A 26,994-nucleotide genomic window follows, 5' to 3' on the forward strand; every position below is an offset into this window, starting at 1 on the left:
GACACATGAAAAAATGCTCATCGTCACTGGCCATCAGAGAAATGCAAATCAAAACCACAATGAGATACCATCTCACACCAGTTAGAATGGCAATCATTAAAAAGTCAGGAAACAACAGGTGCCGGAGAGGATGTGGAGAAATAGGAACAGTTTTACACTGTTGGTGGGATTGTAAACTAGTTCAACCATTATGGAAAACAGTATGGCAATTCCTCAAGGATCTAGGAACTAGAAGTACCATATGACCCAGCCATCCCATTACTGGGTATATACCCAAAGGATTACAAATCATGCTGCTATAAAGATACATGCACACGTATGTTTATTGCGGCACTATTCACAATAGCAAAGACTTGGAATCAACCCAAATGTCCATCAGTGACAGACTGGATTAAGAAAATATGGCATATACACCATGGAATACTATGCAGCCATAAAAAAGGATGAGTTTGAGTCCTGTGTAGGGAAATCGATGCAGCTGGAAACCATCATTTTTAGCAAACTATCACAAGAACAGAAAACCAAACACCGCATATTCTCACTTACAGGTGGGAACTGAACAATGCGATCACTTGGACTCAGGAAGGGGAACATCACACACCGGGGCCTATCATGGGGAGGGGGGGATGGGGGAGGGATTGCCCTGGGAGTTATACCTAATGTAAATGACGAGTTGATGGGTGCTGACGAGTTGATGGGTGCAGCACACCAAGATGACTCAAGTATACATATGTAACAAACCTGCATGTTATGCACATGTACCCTAGAACTTAAAGTATAATAAAAAAAAAAAAAAGAAAAGAAAACAGACACAAATAAATGGAAAGGTATTCAATGTTCATGGATTAGAAACATTAATATTGCTAAAATGTCAAAACAATCCAAAGTGATCTACAAATTCAGTGCAATCCCTATCAAAATTCCAATGTCATTTTCCACAGAAATAGAAGAAAAAACCCCTAAAATTCATATGAAACCACAAAAGATCCCAAATCGCCAAAGCAGTGATAAACAAAAGTAACAAAGCTGGAGACATCACATCACACTCTCCCTGATTTCAAAATAAAAGCTATTGTAATCAAAACAGTATGATGTACGGTACTGGCATAAAAACAAGACACATCATCTAGTGGAACAGAATATAGTCTAGAAATAAACCCAGGTACTTACAGTCAATTGATTTTTAACAAAGGTGCCAAGAACACACAGTCTCTTCAATAAATGGTGTTGAAGAAACTAGATATCCACATGCAGAAGAATGAAATTGGACCCTTATTTCATGCCATATACAAAAATCAACTCAAGATGGATTAAAGACTTAAATGTTTAAGACCTGAAACTGTAAAATGACTGTAAAACAGGCAAAAACCTTTGTGACATTCGTCTGGGCTTAGATTTTTTATATATGACCCGAAGGCACAGGCAATAAAAACAAAAATAGGCAAAAGCAATTGCGTGAAACTAAGAAGCTTCTAATCTTTGTCTTTCAATTAGAATTTTTGGACCATTTCTAATTAATTTTATTATCAATGAGGTTGAATTTGCATCTGCCGTATTGCTTTTGTTTTATACTTATCACATTGCTTTGATTTCTTATCTTGTTTTGATAAAATCAATTTGTTTTCATTGTATCTTCATTATTATGTATTGATTTAAAAATATGATAGCAATTGCTTTAGAGTTTGTAATGTACATCTTTAACATATCAAATAATATTGTGCTATTTCAAGTATAGTATAAAACAACGTATTTTCCTTCCTCCTCCCAACCTTTGCAATTATTGTCATACATTTTACTTGGATATGGTTATAAAACTCAAAGTACATTAGTGCATTGTTTTTTTACTATTTTGCTTTACATGAATTTATTTTTTAAAGATATCTAAACATTTTAAAATGCATTTTACATTTGTAATATTCTTTGTGTAGATTCAGATTTCCACTTTTGTCATATTTATTCTACCTATGTCTTTTAACATTTATTTTAGTAGATGTCTGATGGTAGTGAATTGCCTTAGCTTTTGTCCATTTGAAAAAGTCTTGAGTTCACCTTATTTTTAAAATATATTTTGACTGTCTCTAGAATATTAGATTGACAATTAGTTTTTTCATTTCGAACTTTAAGGATGTTGTTCCATAGTGGTTTGGCTTGTATAGTTTCTGGCAAGAAACTTACCTTATCTTTATTTTTCTGTATTTTAAGCTTTTGAAATTCCCCCTCTGGGTCATGTGGCGTTTGTTCTACCCTCCCTTACTGACAGTGCTCCTTCACTTAGGACTGTGAGTACAAGGGTGTTTTACACCTCTGCTCCAGGACTAGGCTGTTGTTGCTTGTTGCTTGGCAAAAGCTCAGAAACAGACAGGTGTATTTCTACTTCTCCCCTAGAGGAATGAGATCTTCGCTTGGCCTCTAGAGAGGTGTATTATTCTTTTAATAACTTATTTTTCAGTGTGTTTTCTGGTGTATGTTAAAAACAGTGCATTCACACATGTAAGTGATTTACGAATACGTGCCTATATGGGGCAGACATTCAACAGTTTGGCTGATCGGGGGTAAAGTCAGAATAATTTGGAGGCCACTTACTGCTTTAGAGGGACAGAATTAATAACTCTGATCGATTGGAAGTAGAATTTGCCTCTTTCTGTTCAATTTGATGACAACATGATTCAGATGGTTTACTTTATTTCTGTGAGTAACCTCATTTATAAATAGAGAATCTTTTACAGTGCATGTCTTATTTTATTTTAAAATAATTCAGAGATTTATGTGCCAAAATGGTGAAGCAGTCTTTATGGACTCTTCCCTATTTTAACCCCGCCCCTTTTATTTTTTAATAAATGAAAATCTCCTGATCGTTTTTAGGACTGTGAGGACGTGGGAAGTTGAAAATCCAAAGAAGCAAAAAAGTGTGTTTAAACCTCGGACGATGCAGGGCAAAAAAGTCATTCCCACTACGTGCACATATAGTAGAGATGGAAACCTCATAGCAGCTGCCTGCCAGAATGGAAGCATACAGATCTGGGACCGAAATTTGACTGTAAGTTGAATCTTCCCTTAGAAACCTTAAATCTTTCCTTAGAAGATGGCCACCTTACAAAGACAAACGTGTTAAAATATTATGAAGGTGAATTTCCTGAATATAGACCTAATTTAAACTTCAGTGTTAGGTGATCAAACATCGAGATTTTTGTAGTATAGTATACAGCATTTCAGCAGACATTTCAACTCTGTATTTTCAGTACATATTTTGTTTTATAATAAATGTACTCTTTTGGTATAAAATTTAAAACCATAGTGCAGCTTATTATATGGCATCTCAGGTTATTTGATTTTGAAAGTGAAGTGTTTAATGTAGTATATAAAGCAAGACTAAGCAGAGAACTAGAAAATACCCTTTAAAAGATTTAAGAAAAGGTGAAAAGTCCAAGATGAGCCATCAGTTGTTTTGTAGTTATTTTTCTAGTAATTTAAGTAATATTTTAATCTTCTATGACATTTCGTTTAGATAGGTTTCAGGTTTTTTCTTTACAGTTTCAGACTATTAGTAGAATAAATAAAGTTTGGAATTGGAAAGAATGATAGAATCCATATAAATAATGAATACAAAAGCCCTTGGCTAAGTCTGTCAATTATCAATAAGCTGTAAAAAGCTTCTTGTTTTATGTATGAATGGTAAAACAAAGATGTTTGTTAAATGGAATGAGTGTAGACACCAGTGTTAGAATAAAATTCTACACAAACACATTTTGGATATCTTTATTTTATAGAAGTTTCTGGCCAGATTAGTCAGTAAATGTTTAGTACATACTGCAGGCACTACTCTAGGCACTGATAATACTTATCAAAAATTCCTGTCCTCATGGAGTTTTCATTCTAGTTAAATGTATATGCATATATTCCACCTTTGTCTATCAAACATTTACATTTTGAAGGGGATCCCAAGAAACACAGTTGTTTTTTCAGGTAGATGTGTTGGAAGACGATTAAAAAGTGATGATAGACGGGAAAAGAATCCATACTGATAATACTGAAAACATCTTTGACATTTTCTGTTTGTCAGATCTTTTTATTTCTGTTTTCATCTCTACTGTAAACCTCATAAAGCTTCATAACAGCATAGAGATCTTAAAACTTCTTTGAATTGTAAACTGAGTTTTAACCAAGCAGTAAATTTTTTAGTAACTGGTTTTCATCATCTCTGGGTGCTGTTGACTTAAACACAGAAATTATAAAACATGCAGGTTTCTTGTGTAGCTTTAATAGTAGTGTTTTTTGTATAGCGTATATATATGTGACTTTCTCTTAGAACCCATATATTTTATAAAGTTGAATATACTTTTGAAGATTNCATCTCTACTGTAAACCTCATAAAGCTTCATAACAGCATAGAGATCTTAAAAACTTCTTTGAATTGTAAACTGAGTTTTAACCAAGCAGTAAATTTTTTAGTAACTGGTTTTCATCATCTCTGGGTGCTGTTGACTTAAACACAGAAATTATAAAACATGCAGGTTTCTTGTGTAGCTTTAATAGTAGTGTTTTTTGTATAGCGTATATATATGTGACTTTCTCTTAGAACCCATATATTTTATAAAGTTGAATATACTTTTTGAAGATTTGTCTTGTGTATCTTAAAATAAGGAGTATCTCCTATTTTCAGTTTTTTAGAAAAAAAGGCCATTGGAACGCCACTTTCTAAGAAATACCTCTTAAAGCCATTCAGCTAATTAGTCTTTGATTGTTTTGTTAGAATGTATTTAATAAATGAATGTAAGTTTATTATAACATATCTCATTTGTTATATTTTATTCATATTTTTTACATTTGGATGCAAATGTGTGTCAGCTGGAAACAAATCAAGTTGAAAAGAAAAACTTGCCAGCAGGAAACACAGCTTGATTTGAAAACAGATTTTTAAAAAATTCCTTTGCCTGCCTCCCTCCCTCCCTCCCTTCCTTCCTTCCTTCCTTCCTTCCTTTCGTCTTTCTGTCTTTCTTTCTTGCTCTGTCACCTAGGCTAGAGTGCAGTGGAACTACCTCAGCTCACTGCAACCTCTGCCTCCCGGGTTCAGGCAGTTCTCATGCCTCAGCCTCCCGAGTAGCTGGGATTACATACAGGTGTGTACCACCACACCCAGTTAGTTTTTGTAGTTTTAGTAGAGACGGTGTTTCACCATGTTGTCCAGGCTGGTCTCAAACTCCTGACCTCAGGGATCCACCCACCTTGGCCTCCCAACATACTGGGATTACAGGTGTGAACCACTGCACCCAACCTGGATTTTTAAAAAATTTCTTAATTTTTTTTCAGCAAGAAAAAAAAACCATCCACAGGGAAACACTAAAGCTGAAGTGAGAATGCCCAATAACAATAGTTTTTCCATGCAGTAGTTAAATAATTATATGATAGATAATGGTTAATCTGTATTTTGAGATGATTAAGTAAAACATTCATAATTGCCGTATTTAATCCTAGAATTTTCATTAGACGAACTTGAACTTTAGTAAATTAAAACATATTTCTTTAGAAGTAAGGTATCTCTATTAATGATGTATTTCTGTGTTGTCAAGACCTACCTTTACTCTAGAATTATATTGGTCAGTACACTAGCCACTAGCCACATTTGACTACTTTAGTTTTAATTAAAATAAAATACAATTAGAATTTCAGTTTCTCAATCACACTGACCACTTTTTAGGTACCCAGTACTATCATGTGACCAGTGGCTACTTAATGGACAATATAGACCATTTCCATCATTGCAGAAAGTTCACTGGACATTGCTCCTCAAGAGGAGTGGTTGTTTGCCCAAGATTCTTTTTATTCGTATAATGATGGTCAGCCTTTCATGTGAGAAGAAGTCCTCTTTAGAGAAGCTTCTGTGGATCTGCATTGCCTCCTTGGTTCTCTGCTTCCCATTCACCGGCATAGTTTGAGCAACAGCAAGTCATCTGTTGCCTTAGCATGATGTGAGAGAGGGGGACAGAATAGTGGGAGATGACATTGGAGTGGTAACAGCATACACTCTGATTTTGCACATGTTGAACCTGTCAGTCTGCAGCACTCTTTTTTTTAAGACAGAGTCTTGCTCTGTCCCCCAGGCTGGAGTGCAGTGGTGCAATCTCGGCTCACTGTTACCTCTGCCTCCCGGATTCAAGTGGTTCTTCTGCCTCAGCCTACAGAGTAGCTGGGACTACAGGCATACGCCACCACACCTGGCTAATTTTTGTATTTTTAGTAGAGATGGGGTTTCACCATATTGGCCAGGCTGGTCTCAAACTCCTGACCTTGTGATCCGCCTGCCTCGGCCTCCCAAAATGCTGGGATTACAGGTGTGAGCCACCACCCCTGGCCATTCTGCAACACTCTATTCATATGGCATTTTCTCTCCCCTCTTTCAGTTCAGAGGACTGAAATTTCTTCTTAGTAAGACCTATCCTGACTACACCATATTTAAAATTGCAGCCTTCTCTCTGCTGTGGTACTCTCTACCCCTTTTATTTTCTTCCATAGTGCTGATAGCTGTCTGACCTGCTATACTGTATGTTTCACTTTTTTTTTCTTTTAAACTTCTGAGACAAGTTCTCACTCTTGTTACTCAGGCTAGAGTGCAGTGGCACGATTACAACTCACTGTGGCCTTGACTTCCCAGGCTCAGTTTATCCTCCTGCTTCGGCCTCTCGAGTAGCTGAGACCATGGGTGTGCGCCACTATGCCCAGCTAATTTTCTTACTTTTTTATAGAGATGGAGGGCTCACTATGTTGCCCAGACTGGTCTTGAACTCCTGGACTTAAGCAGTCTTCCCACCTTGGCCTCCCCAAGTGCTGGTATGACAGGCGTGAGCCGCTGCACCTGGCCCTCTTTATTGGCTGTTTCCTTCTAGTAGGATATTGACTGCATGAGGGAAAGGACTGCTGTCTGTTCTACTCCCTGCCATATTCCCAGAGCAAAGACAGTGCCTACTATATACCAGACCTTCAGTAACTATTTGTTGAATGAATGAATGGATGGATGTATTCTAAAATAGTAACATAAAATGAGATGGTCAGTTTAGTTCTAAGAATACATTTAATGAATAGTAGCATTAAAAAACTATCCTAGTTATATGAATACACAGTGAGATAGAGTTGGGTATGTGTATGAGTTTTGGGGTAGGGGGAGAGGAGAAAGATATTGAGGTAGTTTTTGGTATATTCTTAATGATATATAAATATATTAATCTGTATATGTGACTGATTTTGGATTTGCTAATAACAGGCAAATTTTTAAAAACTATGTTCATGTCTCTTTATAATTTCTGGGTTTTCAAATAATTCAGCATGTGTAGTCTCATGAATACCTAATAACTTCTCTTCATATCAAAATGCCTATCAGATTTATTCTTTGACTTTGCACAAAGCACTGTTTCTGTGTTTTAGTATCTATCAGGAATCTACAATATACTAGACTCTTGACTAAAATTACATACTGTATTTTCTTATCTTGCAATTACTGATTGTAGGCTAAGTTTTTGTCAGGAAAATTGGGATTCATTTTATTCATGGAGTGTTGCTCTCCCTAGACACAGGTGATGGAAGGGAATAATATTTGAGGTTGTTTGATTTTGCAATAGGCACCACTAGCAACTTGACCCCCCTCTATCTGACGGCCTCCTATTGCCCTTTTGGCCTGCAAGCCCTTGCCCATATTCTTGGGCTGTTCCTTTGGGAAAATCACCACACAGCGCAATGCCTTACCAAGAAAGCTGCAAGATTTCCCCAGCTCAGTTGGCTGTTCAGTGCCCCCATTTTCAGCCATGCCAGAAAGTGGAACAGAGGAATCTGAGACAAAGACAGTAATCATATCAGGAAATCAACTTCTGGCAAATAAGACAACAAATATGAAGAAGAGACAAATATCCAGCACACAGCAAATCTTTAAATGACTCCAGTTGCTTGTTAAAAGATTACTTTATGTCCTTCTACACCCTTCTTCTTATTAATACATGTATTTACAGATACATAGATTGGGCGCAGTGCCCCACACCTGTAATCCCAGCAGTTTGGGAAGCCGAGGTAGGCGGATCACAAGGTCAGGAGTTCGAGACCAGCCTGGCCAACATGGTGAAACCCCCGTCTCCACTAAAAATACAAAAAAGATTAGCCAGGTGTGGCGGTGGGTGCCTGTAGTTCCAGCTACGTGGGAGGCTGAGGCAGGAGAATCGCTTGAATCTGGGAGGTGGAGGTTGCAGTGAACCGAGATCGTGCCACTGCACTGCAGCCTGGACGACAGAGCAAGACACCGTCTCAAAAAAAAAAAAAGAAACAAAAGTTTTGTTTTATGTAGAGAGAATTTGAAGCTTGCTTTTTAAATTTGAAAGCATAAAATAGTAGATATAGCTTGATTTCTTTGCTTTTTTTCAAAATGTCGTTATTTAAATGGGATCCTGTAATTTTACCTACATGAAATATGTGCTTTTCAAAAAATGTTGGTTTTTTGGTTTATTATTATTTTATTCTATACCACTCCTCTCCTATGTCATTGTCCCATTCTCTATCCCTTAATGCTTGTAAATTACCTGATCGGTATCCTTTTGTGGGTTTCTCCATATCTGTATATCTGTATCTCTTCACATCTGGAACATTTCAACTGGTATTTTTGAGGAACTGTCACCTCACTGAGAATAAGACAAAAGAAATTTAAACCTGTAAGTAGTTTGTAAAACATTCAGGGAATGATCTGTGAGGTAATTTATGACCAGGTGCTGCTTTGTATAATGCCCATCATATGGAAGAATTAGGGAAGGCAGAGGTCAGGTGGGGAGTCATAGGGCCTCTGAAAGGTGCACAGTTTGGATAAGCAACAGGATTAATGGGGGTTACAGAGTAATAATATTCATTGTTTACTAAACAAAGCAGAAATAGTGAGCTATTCTGCATATAAAAATGATACTAAAGCATCTTTAGAGATTCTTACTTCCCAAAACAGTCTTGAATCTTCTCTTTAGAATCACCAGCAAGCTAATTTGATACAATGAAAGAAAAGTAAAGCAGAATAAAGACAATGTTTTGTGGGAAAGGTGGCACTTGAGTCCCTGGGTGCCCTTAAGTTACTTAAAGTCTCTTAGAAGTCACTCCTCACTGTTGGACACCATCTGCTGTGCCTTACATTAACAATAATTTTCACAATTAAAAAATTTAGTAGTTTTTTTGGTTAAATTTTCGTAATGCAGCTTTGAACATTCTTCTCTCACACCTCAAGTAAACTAATTTAAGACAAATTCTCATACTATTTGTTAACTACTTTCTGTAGTGATATTTTTTTAATGGCTGGTAATTGCGTCTTTTTGTTGCTTTTGGGATATTCTTATGAAGCTGTCATAACCACTAAAAATGAAAGCAATATTTACTTTTTTTTTGTTTTTTTGAGACGGAGTCTCGCTCTGTCACCCAGGCTGGAGTGCAGTGGCCGGATCTCAGCTCACTGCAAGCTCCACCTCCCGGGTTCACGCCATTCTCCTGCCTCAGCCTCCCGAGTAGCTGGGACTACAGGCGCCCGCCACCACACCTGGCTAGTTTTTTGTATTTTTTAGTAGAGATGGGGTTTCACCATGTTAGCCAGGATGGTCTCGATCTCCTGACCTTGTGATTCACCCATCTAGCAGTATTTACTTTTATGGAGGTTCTGTATGTTTGTGTACTAAGCCAGATTATTAGCAAGAAGGAAGAATTTTATGACAGTGTGCTCTTAATATTTTCTTTATATTTTTCATTATTACCTATTAGAGCAATCTAAACTCCCTAAACTGAGTGTTAAGCTGTTGGTATTCATGATTTTGGAGATTTAAAAAAAAATACTGCGTTGAAATATTTTTAGCATATAATGTTTCCAGTCTTGTTTGTGATAAAGTTGTCATCTGTTGCATAATTTTAAAGTTGTATGACTTTGATTTGGAAAACATTTTATTACATAGTTATTCATTATTTACTGCCGTCTGCAACTGTGAAGATGCTTGAAGAACTCTTGTTTCATTTCAAAATTTTCATTTGAGAATATTTTGATTTCAGCCTTTTTTTTTTTAAAAAAAACTTCTTTGACATACCATTTTAGCTATGAATCTTGGGAATGATGTATGGAGAGCTTTTTAAATTCTGATTATTCTATAGTCGATAAATATCCTTTATTTCCCTGATAGTGATATCATCAAAGACTTGTATAAGTTAAACATGACCTCCAATGGCTAAGACTGTGCTTGCAGCCCAGACTAATGACCTCATCTCGGTGTCTTCTCCTTTCTTTCTGCAAAGACTGATCATTTAACAATAATTCACAACTTTTACCTAATAATAGGTGTTCAAGTTAAAGTAGCACAGTATTCACTATAAGGAGAGAGAGTAGTTGTAGGGAAAAAAAAAAAAACTATATTTTATTTTTTAAACAATTTTTTTAATACCAAATGATTTAGAGAATGTTTCTGGTATCTTCTTTTGAGAAAAAAGATCATCTATCTCTGTGTGAAATATAAAGAGCAATGCTAGAAATTCAAAGTTTTGTCCCTTTAATAGACTTAATGCTGGGAATCTAGAAGAATATATATGTATATATTGACAGCTAAATGTCTACTGCATAGTTCTATAGCACATTTTATAGATGACACCTGAGATATACAATTACATTATATTTCACTTCAGATTTCGTGTCTGTAAGTCCTGACTTTCCTAAACTCTTGTTCTTCTCATTTTCTTTATTCACAAAATGAGGGCATGATCCCCCCATGTCATGTTATTTTGAGGATTATATTAGGTAATATATGTAAAACATTCAGATAGGACATGCACATAACAGGTTCTTAATAACTGCTGGTCTTCCTCTTTTTTCTTTTTAACTCCTAGGCTACTTACAGTTTTTGTAGAATGGTAAAGTTAGACCTAAAGATACTATTTAACTCTGGCTGTGAACATCTTACGAATCCAAGTTTGATGGATTTCTTGGTAACTAAAGGTTTGGCTTAGGAAGATAAAGAGTGTAGGTGCTTTGCTCCAACCAGTCATTCATTTTATGCAAATATAACTACCATCAATGAGTAACAATGCTATGGACCCATGTTTTAGTTATGCCTGAGTAGATACATGAATTATAATGACCCTTTTACAAATATTCAACAGAACACGTATGACATATTAACTATTCTATAGTGCTTTCACATGCCTATTTTTCAATGGTTACATTTCCAAAAAAGTGTATCATTGATTCTGAACACAAAAATAACCATCAAAACTGCAAATTACTTGCAGGCACTAAACTTAAATTCTAATTTGTCAATTATTTTCATAGAGTTATATAAAGTTTTAATAATCTCTTGTAAATAATGCTCTTATAAAATGCTCCTGTAAATGCTTTTGTCACACATGCTGTTAGAAGCAACATTTACTAAATGAAAAAATACTGGCTTTTGAAAAGTTAGGGTAAAAGGTTTTGGAAAATATGGATGATTATTTTCCTTGTTTTTTAAGACTATGAATATATAATTATTTAAGACTTCCAGTTAAAACATGGCAGGTTAAACACATTTGTTCAACCATGCTTCCTCCTGAAACCTCACTAAAGTGACAGGAAAGGCCGGTTTTAAAGCATAAACTCAAATGGATGAAGAGAATTAGAGAGGAGATGATAGCAGAAAAGAGATATCAAGATTCATTTGTAAGGTGGAAGCCAGATGCATAAATGGTATGTGACTTAGCTATCTAGAGAAAGCTGAAACCTTAGCCGTGGTAGGAGAAGCCTGTAAAAGGCAAACTGATTTGTCTTATAATTCCTTCCTCTGCGCTGTGCAGCCAAATCACTGCTCTCCCTCTACCATCACAGAAGACAAAAGAATTACTTTTAAAGTGGGCCTAATGAAGAGACCCTATATTCCAGGCAAAGAAAATCTTCATGTAGAGTTGTTTGTCCTCTCCTTCTCCCCCTTTGTTGTTATTATTGTTGTTTTTGTTATTATTATTATTATTATTATTATTATTGTACTTACTGAGTACTTACTGTGAACCAGGCAATATTTTAAGCACTTGTAATATTTTATTTAATCCACACGGCAACTCTATGCTATAAATGCTATCATTATCGTTTTACTGATAAAAAAAAAAAAAAAAAAAAAAACCCAGAAACAAAGAAATTGACTTGCCTACTAAAAACTACAGTTCGTATGTGGCATAACTGAGGTTCAATCCCAGGCAGTCTGGCTTAAGAGTCTATATTAAGGGTCAGAAAAACTATGGCCATGTACCAAATCTAGCCCACTACCTGTTTTTGTATGGCAAGCTAAGAGTGGTTTTACATTTTAGATGGTTGTATTATTTTTCTATGGCTGCTGCAACAAACTACCACAAATTTAGTGGCTAAAATAACAGAAATGTATTATCTTACAATTCTATAGGCTAAAGTCTCATTGGGCTAAAATCAAGGTGTTAGCAGGACATTGTTCCTTTCAGGAGGCTCCAGGGAGAATCTGTTTCCTTGCTTTTCCAGTTTCTAGAGGCCACCCTTATATCTTGGCTCCTGGCACGCTTCCTTCATCATCAAGGCCAGCAACGTTGTTGAGTCCTTCTTACGTCATAACACTGCGACCTTCTGTTCTCCTTCCCTCTGCCACTTTTTAAAGACCCTTGTGATTACATCTAGCCTACTCAGATAACCTAGGATAATCTCCCTATTTTAAGGTCAGCTGATTAGCAGCATTAAATCAGTCTGAAACCTTAATTTCCCCTTGCCACCTAAGGTAATATATTAACAGGTTCCAGGGACTCAAATGTGGAAATCTTTGGGAGTGTTACTCAGCCTATCATAATGGATTCAGAAAATCAAAATAAAAATATTTTGTGACACATGAAAATTACATGAAATTCAAATTTCAGTGTCCATACATTTTATTATAACAGCCTTGCTCATTCATTTGTATATTATCTGTGACTGCTTTTGTATCATATTAGCAGAGTTGAGTAGCTGCAACAGAGGATATGATCCTCAAAGCCAAAGATACTTACTATGTGGCCCCTTACAGAAAAAGAATTTGACCCCTGACATAGAGTTTCTAATTTGGCTTTTAGTGCTTTTCTCTTAGGTAATTAATGGTAGACATGGGATCACCAGACATTTGGGGAAATCCTCTAACATGGAATACAGAAACTTATACTAAACAAAATAAGTAAGTCAGAGGAGAGAGAGATAATGTAGAAAACTGAAGAAATTTTCAAGGAAAAAACCCCTATAATTGATATTCTCAGAGACAAAATAGAGACTAGTACAACCAAGAAACTAAAGCAGATTACTACCAAAAATATGAATGTTAAGAGATTAAGGAAGATCTCTTGCAAAGTAAATATTTGATTGGAGTATAAGGGAAGGAATCCCTAGGAATATTAAAATCTCCTGGAGAGTATATATAAATATAGTCGAGGAAACCTAGAAAGTAGAATAAAAGACAGTGATAGAAAAAAGATAGGAAACTTACAGTGTCAATTCAGGGTCTAGTATTTGACTAGAAAGTTCTAATGAAAATACAGGAGAGGAAGGATGGAATTAGGTAAGAAAGAGTTACTAAAAATAAAGAGGTCTCAGAACTGAAAAAACATGACTTTCCAGAGAGGAAGGACTCATCTGGAAAGAATGAAAAAGACGCACACCAAGCCATGCGTCATGAAATTTCAGGACACCAGGAATATAGAGAAGATTTTACTCACAGGGAATACAATAGGAAACACGTGACACAAGAATAATAGGACCATGTAATTTGGGATGTTGGTAAGACAGTTGCTCAAATGTTAAGACCTTGGATTCTGTATTAGTGTAAAGGGATGTCGTCTTTCTCATTTTTCTGTTGAGGTGATGAAATATTTTAAGTTCAGTAATATTACTTTTAGTGACTGCTCACCAAATCTTCTTAACTCTGTCCTAAGCATTATTCATTCCAGACATACGTTCAGCTACATGTGAAACAACCCACCGGGATTATATGCCAGAACTTAAGCTTAATATACCCAAAACACAACCTGTCTCTTTTAGAACTCATTCTTTCTTTTCACTTTGCTATTTTTATTATTTTTCCATTTAGAATTTCAGAATATTCTTTACCTCCTATAACCAGTTGTCAGTCTTATCAGTTCTGTGTTTTAGTGTTTCTCACATCCACTCCCTTAATTTCATCTCTCGCTTTCATTCTACTTCATATTTTCATCATCTTTAACTTGCGATGCTGAATATCCTCACCTTTCTCTGTCCGTGTTCTGATAAACCTAGCCCTGGTTTAAATCACGTTAAATGCAATACTTACTACTTCAGTACTTGTCATATGCTGAATAAAGTTCAAATTTTCTCAGACTGACACTTCTAGCCTTTCAGTTTATACCTTTTTCCAACCTTTGAGTATCTTTCATAACTTTCTCCATAAATCAAAACACTTGTTTTTTTTTTTTTTAACATAGGGTCTCACTCACCCAGGCTGGAGTGCAGTGGTACAGTCTTGGCTTACTGCAGCCTCTACCTCCCAGATTCAAGTGATTCTCCCACCTCAGCCTCCAGTCGCTCTCCACCATGCCCAGCTAATTTTTGTAGAGATAGCTTTTCGCCATGTTGACCAGGTTGGTCTCAAACTCCTGACCTCAAGTGATCCACCCACCTCAGCTTCCCAAAGTGCTGAGATTACAGATGGGAGCCACTGCACCCAGCCTAAATAAAAAAACTTTTTACTCAGACTAGATTATACTTTGTTCCCTTATGATTATCGTCTGATTTACTACCTTGGTGCCTTTTCCTATACTAAACACTCCATCCTGTATGCGTCTCCCACAAGCCCCCCACTGCTGGTAGAAATGGCCACCATCCACTATCCAACATCCATTGAAGAAGGCCCAATCACATGCCATTCCCTCTATGATGCTCTGTTAGGGACTAAAAGATTACATATCTAGGGATATTAACCCTGAAAGTATTTTGTTTTATTTTTAGTTTGCCTGGTTGTTTATTTTGTTTCTCTTTAAGATTAATATGGTCAGGGACTTTTTGTCTTATATGCTGTTTCTCTGTGTCCAAGATGAGCATGACATATTAATAAATATTTGTTGAATAAATGAGTGAATGCTATCAGAGCATTATAGGTTTTATGTTAAATGAGTTTGGTTTTCAGTTGCTTTATTGTTGTTTTTAAATTTTAAATTATTCTTCCTTAAACTTACTATCAAATAAGTGCATTTTATAAGTTGTTTGTTTGCGTTAGCCGTCAGTATGTAGGCTATAAATAGATAGGCTAAATACTACCTATTTGCATCAGTAGTATTTTTAGCCTGTTGTTTTCCAAGAAATAGATTTTAAAGCATATAGTTTTAACAATAAGCGATACTTACTGAACACTTACTTTGTTCCAGGGACCGTTTCAAGTGCTTTGTATATGTTTTAATTCATTTAACCCTCAGAACAATATTGTGAATTAAGTACTACCATTAACTACATATTTTAGATGAGAAAACTGAAGTACAGCAGTGAAGGGTTTAACAACTCACCTAAGGTCATGCATCTAGTAAGTTTTGGAGCCAGGAACTCTGACTCTAGAATATGCACTCTAAAATTTCACTGCTATATGGTTCAAACATAAATGACCCTGTTGGGAATATTCTAAAACAAGATTGTGGTGATGATTGTACACCTCTGTAAATTAACTAAAAATCATCCAGTTGCACACTTAAAATGGGTGAATTTTATGGTCTTAAATTATAATTTGATAAAGATGTTTAAAAAGTGGGTGATCTATATTCTTATTAAAATGCATTATAATTTTTTTCAATATTTCATGTACAGTGGAACTTTTAGTCCTGAGTTCTTTTGCCACTGAAATATGGGAATGGGTGAAGTAGGTAATCTGTGCCTTGCCTAAGTTGGCTAAGGACACAAAAGTTTATATGTCACTGTTACGAGCTCTTTGGGGGTGAGAATTTTTTCTTCCTTACCTTTGGATCTGTTGGTATGTAAACCATGCGTAGCAGGGACTTGATAAGTATTTGTTGAATTAAATCTCAAGAGCTTTATTTACCTGCACTGTAGATACTTAAATTGTATCCTCAGAAATCCTGGCTTTCATAGTCCAATTTTAAAATATAGACCTTGTGCGGTATACTTAAAAGGTAAAACATATACACTGCCTAGATGCATAGATATTAACATATAGAAGGGAAAAATGTAACTGATGAAAACATTATGTATAAAACTTTGTAGATTTATATGATTACATATTGATCAAAGTTGCTTGAGGAAGCCAGAAGAAAAATTGAATTAACATAAGTGTTTACTTATAAAGATTTTTAAAAGTCTTCTGAAAACATTGGAGCTCACAAATAAAGTTGGAAGAATTAAAATTTTCTGCTAAACATGGCAGAATAGAAAACATATGAATATTTATGGATGTGTATTGATATTTAGGACAGAAAAAATGGAAATCAATCATGAACCAAAAACTTCAGTTTAAAATATATCCATAAGAGATGCTGTTATAGAGTCAAATGTGTAAATATAAGCAAGCAGTTAATATAATCTTATATTTTCGTTATATTGAATAAGCAGATTCAAGAGAAGGATGTAATTTCACTTTGTCACTATTTAGTGACTTGAATGTAGTCAAAATATAAAGGTCAAAATTTTTAAAAATTTATTTTAAAAAGTAAGATTTTATTTGTTTGTTTGTTTTGAGACTGAGTCCTGCTGTGTTGCCCAGGCTGGAGTGCAGTGGCTCAATTTCGGCTCACTGCAACCTCCGCCTCTGGGGTTCAAGTGATTCTCCTGCCTCAGCCTCCCAAGGAGCTGGGATTACCAGGTGCCCACCACCAAGCCTGGCTAATTTTCATGGTTTTAGTAGAGATGGGGTTTCATCATGTTGGCCAGGCTGGTCTCGAACTCCTGACCTCAAGTGATCTACCAGCTTCAGCCTTCACATAGGGAAAAGTGAAGAAGGAAGTGGAAAAAGGTTGAGGTGGGTGGATATATCAGATCAAATAGGGCTGTTTTGGCTATGTAGAGTTTAGGTACTCTTCTGAGGGTAATGAGAAGCCATTACATGGATTTTAGGAGAGGATTGGCATTATTCAAGTTACATTTTTAAAAGAATCATTCTGGCTGTTCTGCACGGAGAATAACTACAGGGAGAGAATGGTGGAAGCAGGGAGACAGATGAGGGGCTATTTTAGACATAAAGGTAAATTCCTGGACAAGGGTTTTAGTGGTGAAGGTAATGTTCGGGTTCTGAAGATTTTTTGAAGCCAGAGCTAGCAAATGGATAATGTAGGCTCATTTTTTTTACAGTGTTTTAAATTATGCCTTTTTTAAAAAAAGAGCTGGGCAATCATATAAAATAGATAATTTAATTTGGAAAATGATTTCATTAAACACATTTGCTCATTCCCTGTCATGGTTCCTTATTTTTTAATGGTTAATGGACTCTTTGAGAGTGAAAAATTTGGGTTGCATGAAATAGGGGAAGCATGTTTTGAATTTGTGTTATTCTAGCCAATTTTGATCAGTTAATTTTATTTTTGTTATTATCTGGTATCATTTGGCAATATGGAGTAAATACTCCCTCATTCTTAAACAAACAAACAAAAAACAAAAAAACTTTTGGCATGTTACAGAGCACAATTAGTCCTCTATGGTTATCTAGATAGGGCTATGTCATCTAAAATGGTCAGACTCTCTGCAGGATGACTATAGTCTCTAAAAAGCCTATATAAGGGATGCCTCTCTCTAGTAGAGATATTTCCTGAGCCATGTTTCTCAGCATCAGGACAGCTATGATTTATTTTGTAAGCGGACAAGGCCAAACATTACTGTTTTAACTATTATAAACAAAATAGTAAATGTTAAATGTTCACTTAATAGAGCCACTAGTAGGGCTTTTTATATACACAAAGTGAAGTCTGAGCCAAAACTGTGAAACAGTTCTCTGGTCTGTGTGCATTCTCTTTTAACCTGCTCTTTGATTCATTGCAACTGGAGAAGTGATGCAACCAGTGATGATTTGCACTCCAAAGCTCTTGGTGCTGCAGTGAGTCCTCCCTGTTTTGTTTTGTTTTGTTTTTTCTTCTACTAATTACCCAAGCCATAGTAATTTATCAAATTTCTTAAAACTGTTCAGAAATGTTTATTATAATATGTTAGTTCCAAAATAAAGAGCTTTTCAAGATTCTGTTAAACCTCAACCTTTTAGAATATTTTAAAATATTTACCAGTTTTTTTTTTTTTTTTTTTTTTAAGCACAGATTTAAACCGGTAATAGTCCGCAAAATGATACAAAACTGTCTTAAAAATGTGGAATGCTTCACAAATTTGCATGTCATCCTTGCGCAGGGGCCATGGTAATCTTCTCTGTATCATTCCAATTTTAGTATATATGCTGCCGTGAACACTGTGTTTACCAGTTTTGTTCTTTATCAGTTTTTATGGCTTTCAGCTTTAGCCTACAAAGTTATGCAAGGATCAAATCTTAATTCAGATATAATTTTAAAGTTACTTCCCCAATTTTTTATAGTTAATTACAGAAAGGACTATTCTCATTGAGTGGTGTTTTCACTGAGTAGTCTGTTTTTGTTTGTTTTGTTTTTTTGCTGCTTTGTTGTTTTTTGCCATCAAGGTTTTAACCTGGGTAGTAAACACTGATGCTGCATTGATGCTCATGGGGCAGGTGGCTAAGGAGCCAATCACTGCATTTGTCGGGTAGTAACCCTGTTTTATTCTGAAAAACAGTTTTTATATGCTTTCTATTTGAAAATATAGCAGAAAAGACCTATTATACTTGTCTTATAAAGCTGTATTTTTTTAATCACAAAATTAACATTTTATATTGTGACTGACTATTCACATATCTTTGCACAGACACACAGGCATATATGAAACTGAAAAAGGAGTTAACCATAGCAATTCCTATGGCAGTGTACACTCCATTTTTTTGTATCCCGATTTGTTCCATGTTTAAAGTACTGATCATAACCTATTACATTGATTTTAGGACCCACTAATGAGTAAGAATCCAGAATTTGAAAAACACTTCTAGAGCATGCCTCAAATATAATTTGATCTTTTCAGAAGCCTTGTGAGATAGGCAAGGCTAATATTAACCCTTTTCAAACATAGCTAAAGCCTACACTTTGAAAACAGAAGTTGGACTAAAGAATTGAAAACCGAAAAAATGATTTAGGGTGTTGAATGAGCAGAGGTCATCATGAACACAGTGTACACTTGAATGGTGATGGAGATGAAGAGGGGCCACAGAGATTTAGAACAGAAAGCAGATGGATGTAGAAGATGTTTTATTTGCCTCAGGATTTTTGCCTAAGCCCTTGAAGACATCTGGTATGCCACTAGAAATCACCTGAGGCTAAAATTTACCAGATTATTGGTATCTTGAAAAGCTACCAGAATTAGTTTGCAAGGCTCTACCCATCAGCTTCTTACAGTCTACCTCTAGAAATCTCATCTATACCATTCCAGTCCAATTTCTCGAGGTAAGTCTATTTCCCAAAATTCACTTACTTGCATACGACTTTTATAATTCTTGTCATATGTATACATCACCATATTGTTTTTTAAATTGTTAGAAATGGATTTATTTATTCCAAATAATTAAAAAATTTGTGATTGACTTCAGACATTAATCATTTAAAGCAAACAATCATTGGTATTTAGTGTATTCACAATGTTGCAACCACCAATTCTCTAGTTTCAAAAGTTTCATCACCCCATAAAAACACCCCATACCTCTTAAGTAATCATTCCTCATTCCCCCATTTAAAAAAGAAACATTCTAACACTATCAAAATGTAAAAAAGCAATATGACTCTAAAAGAACACAGCAAATTCTGAAAATAAAACAGTCATTAGCCAGATACTAGCTAGATACTGTTATCTACTAATTCTCTGTGTCTTAGATTTTCTATGTTAAAAGGGATATAGGCAAAAGTTATGGAGGTATTAAAGACCAATCAATGCTAAATCAAGACTTCCTGCTTGGTCAAACTGAAAGAATTGAAGGAAATTTCAAAAATATACCTTTCTCACTATGAGATTCACTGCTATTTAGTGTCATTTCCTTTAAATAACATCTAAAATTTGTCTTGATACAGCTGAATTCATCCTTTCCTTCACTTTTCTATTAAAGGGGTTGCATATTATTCCCAGAGTCCTTTATAACTGAATTCCTGGAATTCAGAGAGTGTGTTCTAAATATTGGTGATTGCAGTTTTCATTATTATCCTCAAACATATAAAATCCATTATTTACCAAGTAGTAAACTGGACGCTTTCAGAATTTTAAAGGAAAGATACAGATACTACTTCCAAATAATATAAATCTTTGTTGTGAAAATCAATGTATACACAATTAACACTTAGAATATAAAACTGATAATATTAAATAGACAAGTAGATTGTGTACTAAAAGTTATCTCGTTTAAATTATTTGGAACTTTTATACTGTTTCATAGAGATCAAGTTAATAGCAGCTATTATGAATATTCCAGATTAGCACAATATGGCTTATCTTTTTATATCTTCAGGTTCTCCTGGGGTGGTTCTGGTATGATAAAAATAGTATTTTGCATCACAAACTTCAGTTTCCTCATCTGAACAGTAAACTTAATCTTTACCTAGTTAGAAAGTTCAAATAAGATAACCTTTGTGTAAGTACACAGCACAGTCCCTGGTACTTGGTTGAAGGTCAGGTAAGTGTGCATTTATTTATTCAGTTACTCATATTCATGGCCGTTTTAAAATTAATTTTTTAATTGACAAGTAATAATTGTACATATCCAGGGCATACATAGTGATGAATTCATCCTTTCCGTCACTTCACTGTTATATTGATATATTTGATACATATGATGTATAATGATCAAATCATGTTAAGTAACATCCATCATCTCAAACATTTGTTATTTCTTTTTGTTGGGAATTTTCAATATCCTCATTCCAGCTGTTTGAAAGTATATAATATTTATTGTTAACTGTAGTCATTCTGCTGTGGGACAGAACACTAAAATTTATTTCTCCTATCTAGCTCCAATTTTGTGTATCTGTTAACAAATCTCTTCCTAACCCTCCCTTCCCTCTACTCTTTTCAGCCTCTAGTATTCTCTGTTTTACTTTTTACTTCTACGAGATCAACTATTTTTCTTTCACATGAATGAGAACATAGGGTGTTTAACTTTCTGTTTGCAGCTTATTTCACTTATCTTCCACTTCCATCCATGTTACTGTGAATGGCAGGATTTCATTCTCTTTTATGACCGAATAGTATTCCATAGTGCATCTATATCACATTTTCTTCATCTATTTATTATTGGACACCTAGGTTGATTCCATATCTTGGCTATTGTGATTAGGGCAGTAGTAAACATGGGAGTGCAGGTATCTTTTTGACATACTGATTTTTTTTGCTTTGGATACTGTAGGGGATAAGGGAGAGCTTTCCCTTGGTCCCCTGATGTTTTGCTGAAAAATCAACTCACAAAGCGCAGATTAATTAGAGAAAAGGCATACAGATTTATTCATCGTATATACACAGGAGCCTTTGGAATGAAGATCAAAAGATACAGGGGAAATTATCAAAAGATACAGGGGAAAGGTTCAACGAAGTATGGACAGTCATGTAGAAATATGATTGCACAAAAAGGGGTGATCTAATACTAATAGACTGGGGAAACTCAGGAGGGCCGTCTGTCTAGATTCTTTTTGGGTTCTCTGAGTATGCATTCCTTCCTTCCGGGTATGGGACAGGACCCTCTCTAGAACAGGAGTGTTACAACCTACAGACAAACAACATAAGTCAGATAATTCCTTTGTGGTCAGTTTTTCCAATGAAAACCAGAAGTAAAATTGGAGTACTATTTATAGGATTTATGACTAGCTTTGAGGAACAGGGGTTCTGGTTTCTATGATCCACCTTGGGGGCCGGGGATTCTAGTTTCTATGGCTAGCCTCTGGGGAGAATGGGACAGAGAGACAGGAGGGCGGGAGAAAGAGAAAAATGTTTGCTTCAAGGCTGCTTCTGATACTTTCATTTTGGGATATTGTTTTCTGAGCCCCAGAAAATGTATACTTAGTAGTAGCCTTGCTGTATCATCTGGTAGTTCCATTTGTAGTTTTTGAGGAACTGTTCTCCATAATGATTATATAAATTTACATTCCCACCAGTAGTGTATGAGTTCCCTTTTCTCCACATCCTTGTCAGCATTTATTGTTACTTTTTTCTTTTTGATAATAGTTATTCTAACTGGAATGAAATGTTATCTTTTTATAGTTTTAATTTGCACTTCCCTGATGATTAGTGGTGTTCATATTTTTTCATATACATGTCGACCATATGTATGTCATCTTCTATCTGTTCAGATCATTTGCCCGCATTTTTTGTTGTTGTTTTTATTTTTATTGTTTTTTTGAAACGGAGTCTCGCTGTGTCACTTAGGCTGGAGTGTAGCGGTGTGATCTCAGCTCACTACGACCTCCGCCTCCTGGGTTCAAGCAATTCTCCTGCCTCAGCCTCCTGAGTAGTTGGGATTACAGGTGCCCGCCACCATGCCTGGCTAGTTTTTTTGTATTTTTAGTAGAGATGTGGTTTCACCATGTTGGCCAGGCTGGTCTCGAACTCCTGACCTCAGGTGATCTGCCTGCCTCAGCCTCCTGAAGTGCTGGAATTACAGGCGTGAGCCACTGTGCCCAGCCTGCCCATATTTTAATTGCATTTGTTTTTATTTGTTGGTTTTTCTGTTGAGTTCTTTGTATATTCTGGATGTTAATCCCCTGTTGAATGAGTAGTTCATTATTCATGTATAAAAATGCTACTGATTTAATTTTGTACCCTACAAATTTACTGAATTCTGTTATCAGTTCTAAGGGTTTTTTTTTTTTTGGTAGTAAAGTCTTTAGGTTTTTCCATATATTAAGATCATGTCATCTGCAAACAGGGACATTTTGACTTCTCCCTTTCCAATTTGGATGCCTTCTATGTATCTGCTGCCTAATTGCTCTGGTTAGGACTTCCATTAGTATATTGAATAAGAGTACTGAGATTGGGCGTCTTTGTCTTGTTCCAGTTCTTAGCTGAAAGCTTTTTCTTGTTCAGTAAGATGTCAGTTGTGGGTTTGTCATATTTGGCCATTATTATGTTTAGGTATATTTCTTCTATCCTTAATTTATTAAGAGTTTTTATCATGAAGGGATGTTGAATTTTATCAAAAGCTATTTCTATATCTTACGGTTTTTGTCCTTCTTTCTGTGGATATGTGTGATGTTTATTGATTTGCATATGTTGAGACATCCTTGCATTCCTGAGATAAACCCCACTTGATTATGATGTATCCTCTTACTGATGTGTTGTTAGAACTCGGCTTCTTAGTATTTTGGTGAGGATTTTTGCAACAGTGTTCATCAGGGATACTGGCTGTAGTTTTCTGCTTGTTGTTGTTGTATCCTTATCTAGTTTTGGTATCAGGGTTATGCTGGCCTTATAGAATGAATTAGGAAGAATTCCCTCCTCTTTTATTTTCTGGGATAGTTTGGAAAGAATTGGTATTAATTCTTCTTTAAAGGTTTGGTAGAATTCAGCAGTAAAGCCATCTGGTCTTGGACTTTTTTGTTATTGGAAGACTTTACTACTGATTCTCTCTCATGACTTGTAATTGGTCTATTCAGATTTTCTTTTTCTTCCGGGTTTTATAGGTTGTATGTGTCCAGGAATTTATTCATTTACTCTAAAATTTCAAATTTATTGGCACATTGTTGTTCATGGTACTCTCTAATGATCCTTTGTATTTCTATTGTGTCCATTGTGACATATCCTCTTCTGTTTATGATTTTTTCAAATTTGAGTCTCCTCTTTTTTTCTTTTTTTCTAAGTTTCACTAATGGTTTATCTTTTCAAAGAACTAACTTTTTGTTTGATCTTTTGTATTATTTTAGTCTTTTTTTTTTTTTTTTTTTTAAGACAGGGTCTCACTCTGTTGTCCAGGCTGGAGTGCAGTGGCTAGATCTTGGCTTATTGTAGTCTCAGCTTCCTGGGCTCAGGTGATCATCCTGTCTCTGCCACTTGAGTAGCTGGGACTACAGGCATGTGCCACCACTCTTGGCTAATTTTTGATTTTTTTGTAGAGATGAAGTTTCACCATGTTACCCAGGCTGGTCTCAAACTTGGGGGCTCAAATGATCTTCCTGCCTTGGCCTCCCAAAGTGCTGGGATTACAGGCATGAGCTACCACACCAGGCCTTAGTCTCAATTTTGTTTATTGATGCTCTGATACTGTTTATTTATTTTACTAATTTGGGGTTTGGTTTTTTTTTTTTTTTTTTTTTTTTTTTTTTTTTTTTGTCTCTTCATTTTCTAGTTCTTTGAGGTGAATTGTTAGTTTTTTTTATTTGAAGTCTTTCTATTTTTTTGGCATAGGCATTTATTACTATAAACTTGCCTCTTAATGCTGCTTTTGCTGTGTGCCATAAACTTTGGTACATTGTGTTTCTATTTCCATTTGTTTCAAGAAATTTTAAAATTTCATTCTTAATTTCAGGTTTAACCTATTGGTTGTTTAGAGGCATTTTGTTTAGTTTCCATGTGTTTGTATAGTTTTGAATGTTCCTCTTGTTATTTCTAGTTTTATTTCATTGTGGCAAGATAAGATACGTCAAATCTCGATTTTTAAAAATTTATTGAGACTTGTTTTGTGTCCTAACATATGGTCAATCCTGGAGAGGGTTCCATGTGCGGCTGAAAAGAATGAAATTGTTAGGTGAAATATTCTGTAAATGTCTTTTAGGTCTATGGTACAGTTTGTGTATAAACAAGGTCTCACTCTGTCACCTTGGCTGGAGTGCAGTGGCGTGATAATAGTTCACTGCAGCCTCGAATTCCTGGGCTCAAGCGATCCTCCTTCCTCAGCCTCCTTAGTAGTTAGGACTACAGGCACATGACACCACAGCCAGCTTATTTTATATTTTTTGTAGAGACAGGGTTTCACTATGTTGCCCAGGGTTGTCTCAAATTCCTGGCCTCAACTGATCCTCTGCCTTGGCCTCTCAAAGTGTTGGATTTAGAGGCGTAAGCCTCCATTTCTGGCCTGTGGTGCAGTTTAAATCTATGTTCCTTTGTTGATTTTTCTGCCTACATGACCTATCCAGTGCTGAGTGTGGGTGTTGAAGTTTCCCACTATGTATTGAAGTCCATTTCTCCCTTTAGATCTAATAGTGTTTGCTTTATATATCTGGGTGCTCCTGTGTTGGATGCAAATATATTTACAATTGTTACATTCGCTTGCTGAATTGATCCTTTTGTTATTATATAATGTACTTTTTTGTCTCCTGACATAAGCATAGCTACTCCTGCTCACTTGATTTTCATTTGCGTGAAATATCTTTCAGTCTAAGTGTGTCTTTACAGCTGAGGTGAGATTCTTGTAGGCAGAATATGTTTGGGTCTTGATTTTTCATTCGTTCAGATAGTGTATGTGTTTTAAATGGGGGAATTTAATCCACTTACATTCAAGATTATTGATAGGTGAGGACTTACTCCTTTCATTTTATTGATTTTCTGGTTATTTTGCATATCTTTTGTTCCTTATTCCCTTACTTGTTATTTTTATGGTTAGGTGGTTTTCTGTAGTGATAAGGATTGATTATTTTCTCTTCTTCCTTTTGTATCAGTTCTACCAGTGAGTTTTATAGTTATACATGTTTTCATGATGGTAGTTACTGTCTTTTCACTTCCAAATGTAAGACTCCCTCGAGCATGTCTTATAAGACTGAACTAGTGGTGATAAATTCCTTTAGTTTTTGCTTCTCTATTGGAAGATTTTATTTCTCCTTCATTTCCGAAGGATAGCTTTGTGGAGTATAATAATTTTAGCTAGCAGGATTTCCCCATCCTCGCTTTCAGTACTTTGAATATATCATCCCATTCTCTCCTGGCCTGTAAGCTTTCTGCTGAGATATCTGCATTAGCCTAATGGAGATTCCCTTATTTATGACTTGAGTCTTTTCTCTTGCATGCTTTTGGAATTCTTTGTCTTTTACTTACAACAATTTGACTAGGTTGGACTCCAGAGAGGACCTGTTTGGGTTGAATCTGTTTGGGTTTCTTTGATCTCCCTGGACCTAAATGCCCATCTCTCTCCCAAGACTTGGGAAATTTTCTTCTATTATTTCATTAAATAGGATTTCCTCACCTGTACCCTTCTTTTTTCCTTCTGGAATGCCCACAGTGTGAATATTTGCTTGCTTAATGGTGTCTCATAAATCCTTTAGACTTTCCTTTTCAATTCATTTTTACCACTGCTTGTATTATTTCAGAGATCTGTCTTGGAGTTCACAAATTTTTTTCTCCATTTGGTATAGTCTGTTGAAGCTCTCAATTATATTTTCTATTTCATTCATTTAATTCTCAGCTCTAGGATTTCTTTTTGGTTCTTTTTGTGATAATCTACATCTGTTAAATTTATTACTTATATCATAAGTTGTTTTCCTGATTTTATTGAATTGTTTATCTGTATTCTCTTGTATCTCACTCGGTTTCCTTAAGATTATTATTTTGAATTCTTTTTCTGGCATTTCATATATTTCCTTATGATTGTGGTCTGTTACTGGAGAATTATGTTTTCCTTTGGAAGTGACATGTTTCCTTGCTTTTTCATTGTTCTTGTGTCTCTGTGTTAATTTCTATGAATCTGGTGGCCCAGTCGCCTCTTCCGATTTTATTCACTAGGTGTCATAAGGAAAGACTTACTCATATGAATGGATCTTGGGTTGTTGATTTGATGGAAGGCATTGGCTTTGGTTCTAGGTGGACACAGTAGTGTAGTCTTCATAAAATTTCTTCAACTGTAATCCATACTGGGGGCATTTGAGAGTTTCTCAGTGGCCTAGGCTGAGAGAGTTTGTGGTGACAGTAGTGCAGCTTTGCCAGGGTTGGGCTCACTGGACTATCTCTTAGGTTGGGCATTTGTTCAT

General features: G+C 35.6%; 1 protein-coding gene across 3 annotated transcripts in view; it reads left to right on the forward strand.

Moving 5' to 3' along the window:
* WDR70 (WD repeat domain 70) overlaps positions 1-26,994 on the forward strand; it is a 385,782-nt gene that overhangs the window by 232,296 nt on the left and 126,492 nt on the right. For all 3 annotated transcript variants that reach the window (XM_017853196.1, XM_017853195.1, XM_017853194.1), the window contains exon 10: positions 2,863-3,037. In XM_017853196.1, coding sequence (XP_017708685.1) covers positions 2,863-3,037 — 175 coding nt within the window. The remainder of the gene's footprint in view (positions 1-2,862; positions 3,038-26,994) is intronic.

The sequence above is a fragment of the Rhinopithecus bieti genome, unplaced genomic scaffold (genome assembly GCF_001698545.2).
Source record: "Rhinopithecus bieti isolate Rb0 unplaced genomic scaffold, ASM169854v2 scaffold_34818, whole genome shotgun sequence".
NCBI lineage: Eukaryota > Metazoa > Chordata > Mammalia > Primates > Cercopithecidae > Rhinopithecus > Rhinopithecus bieti.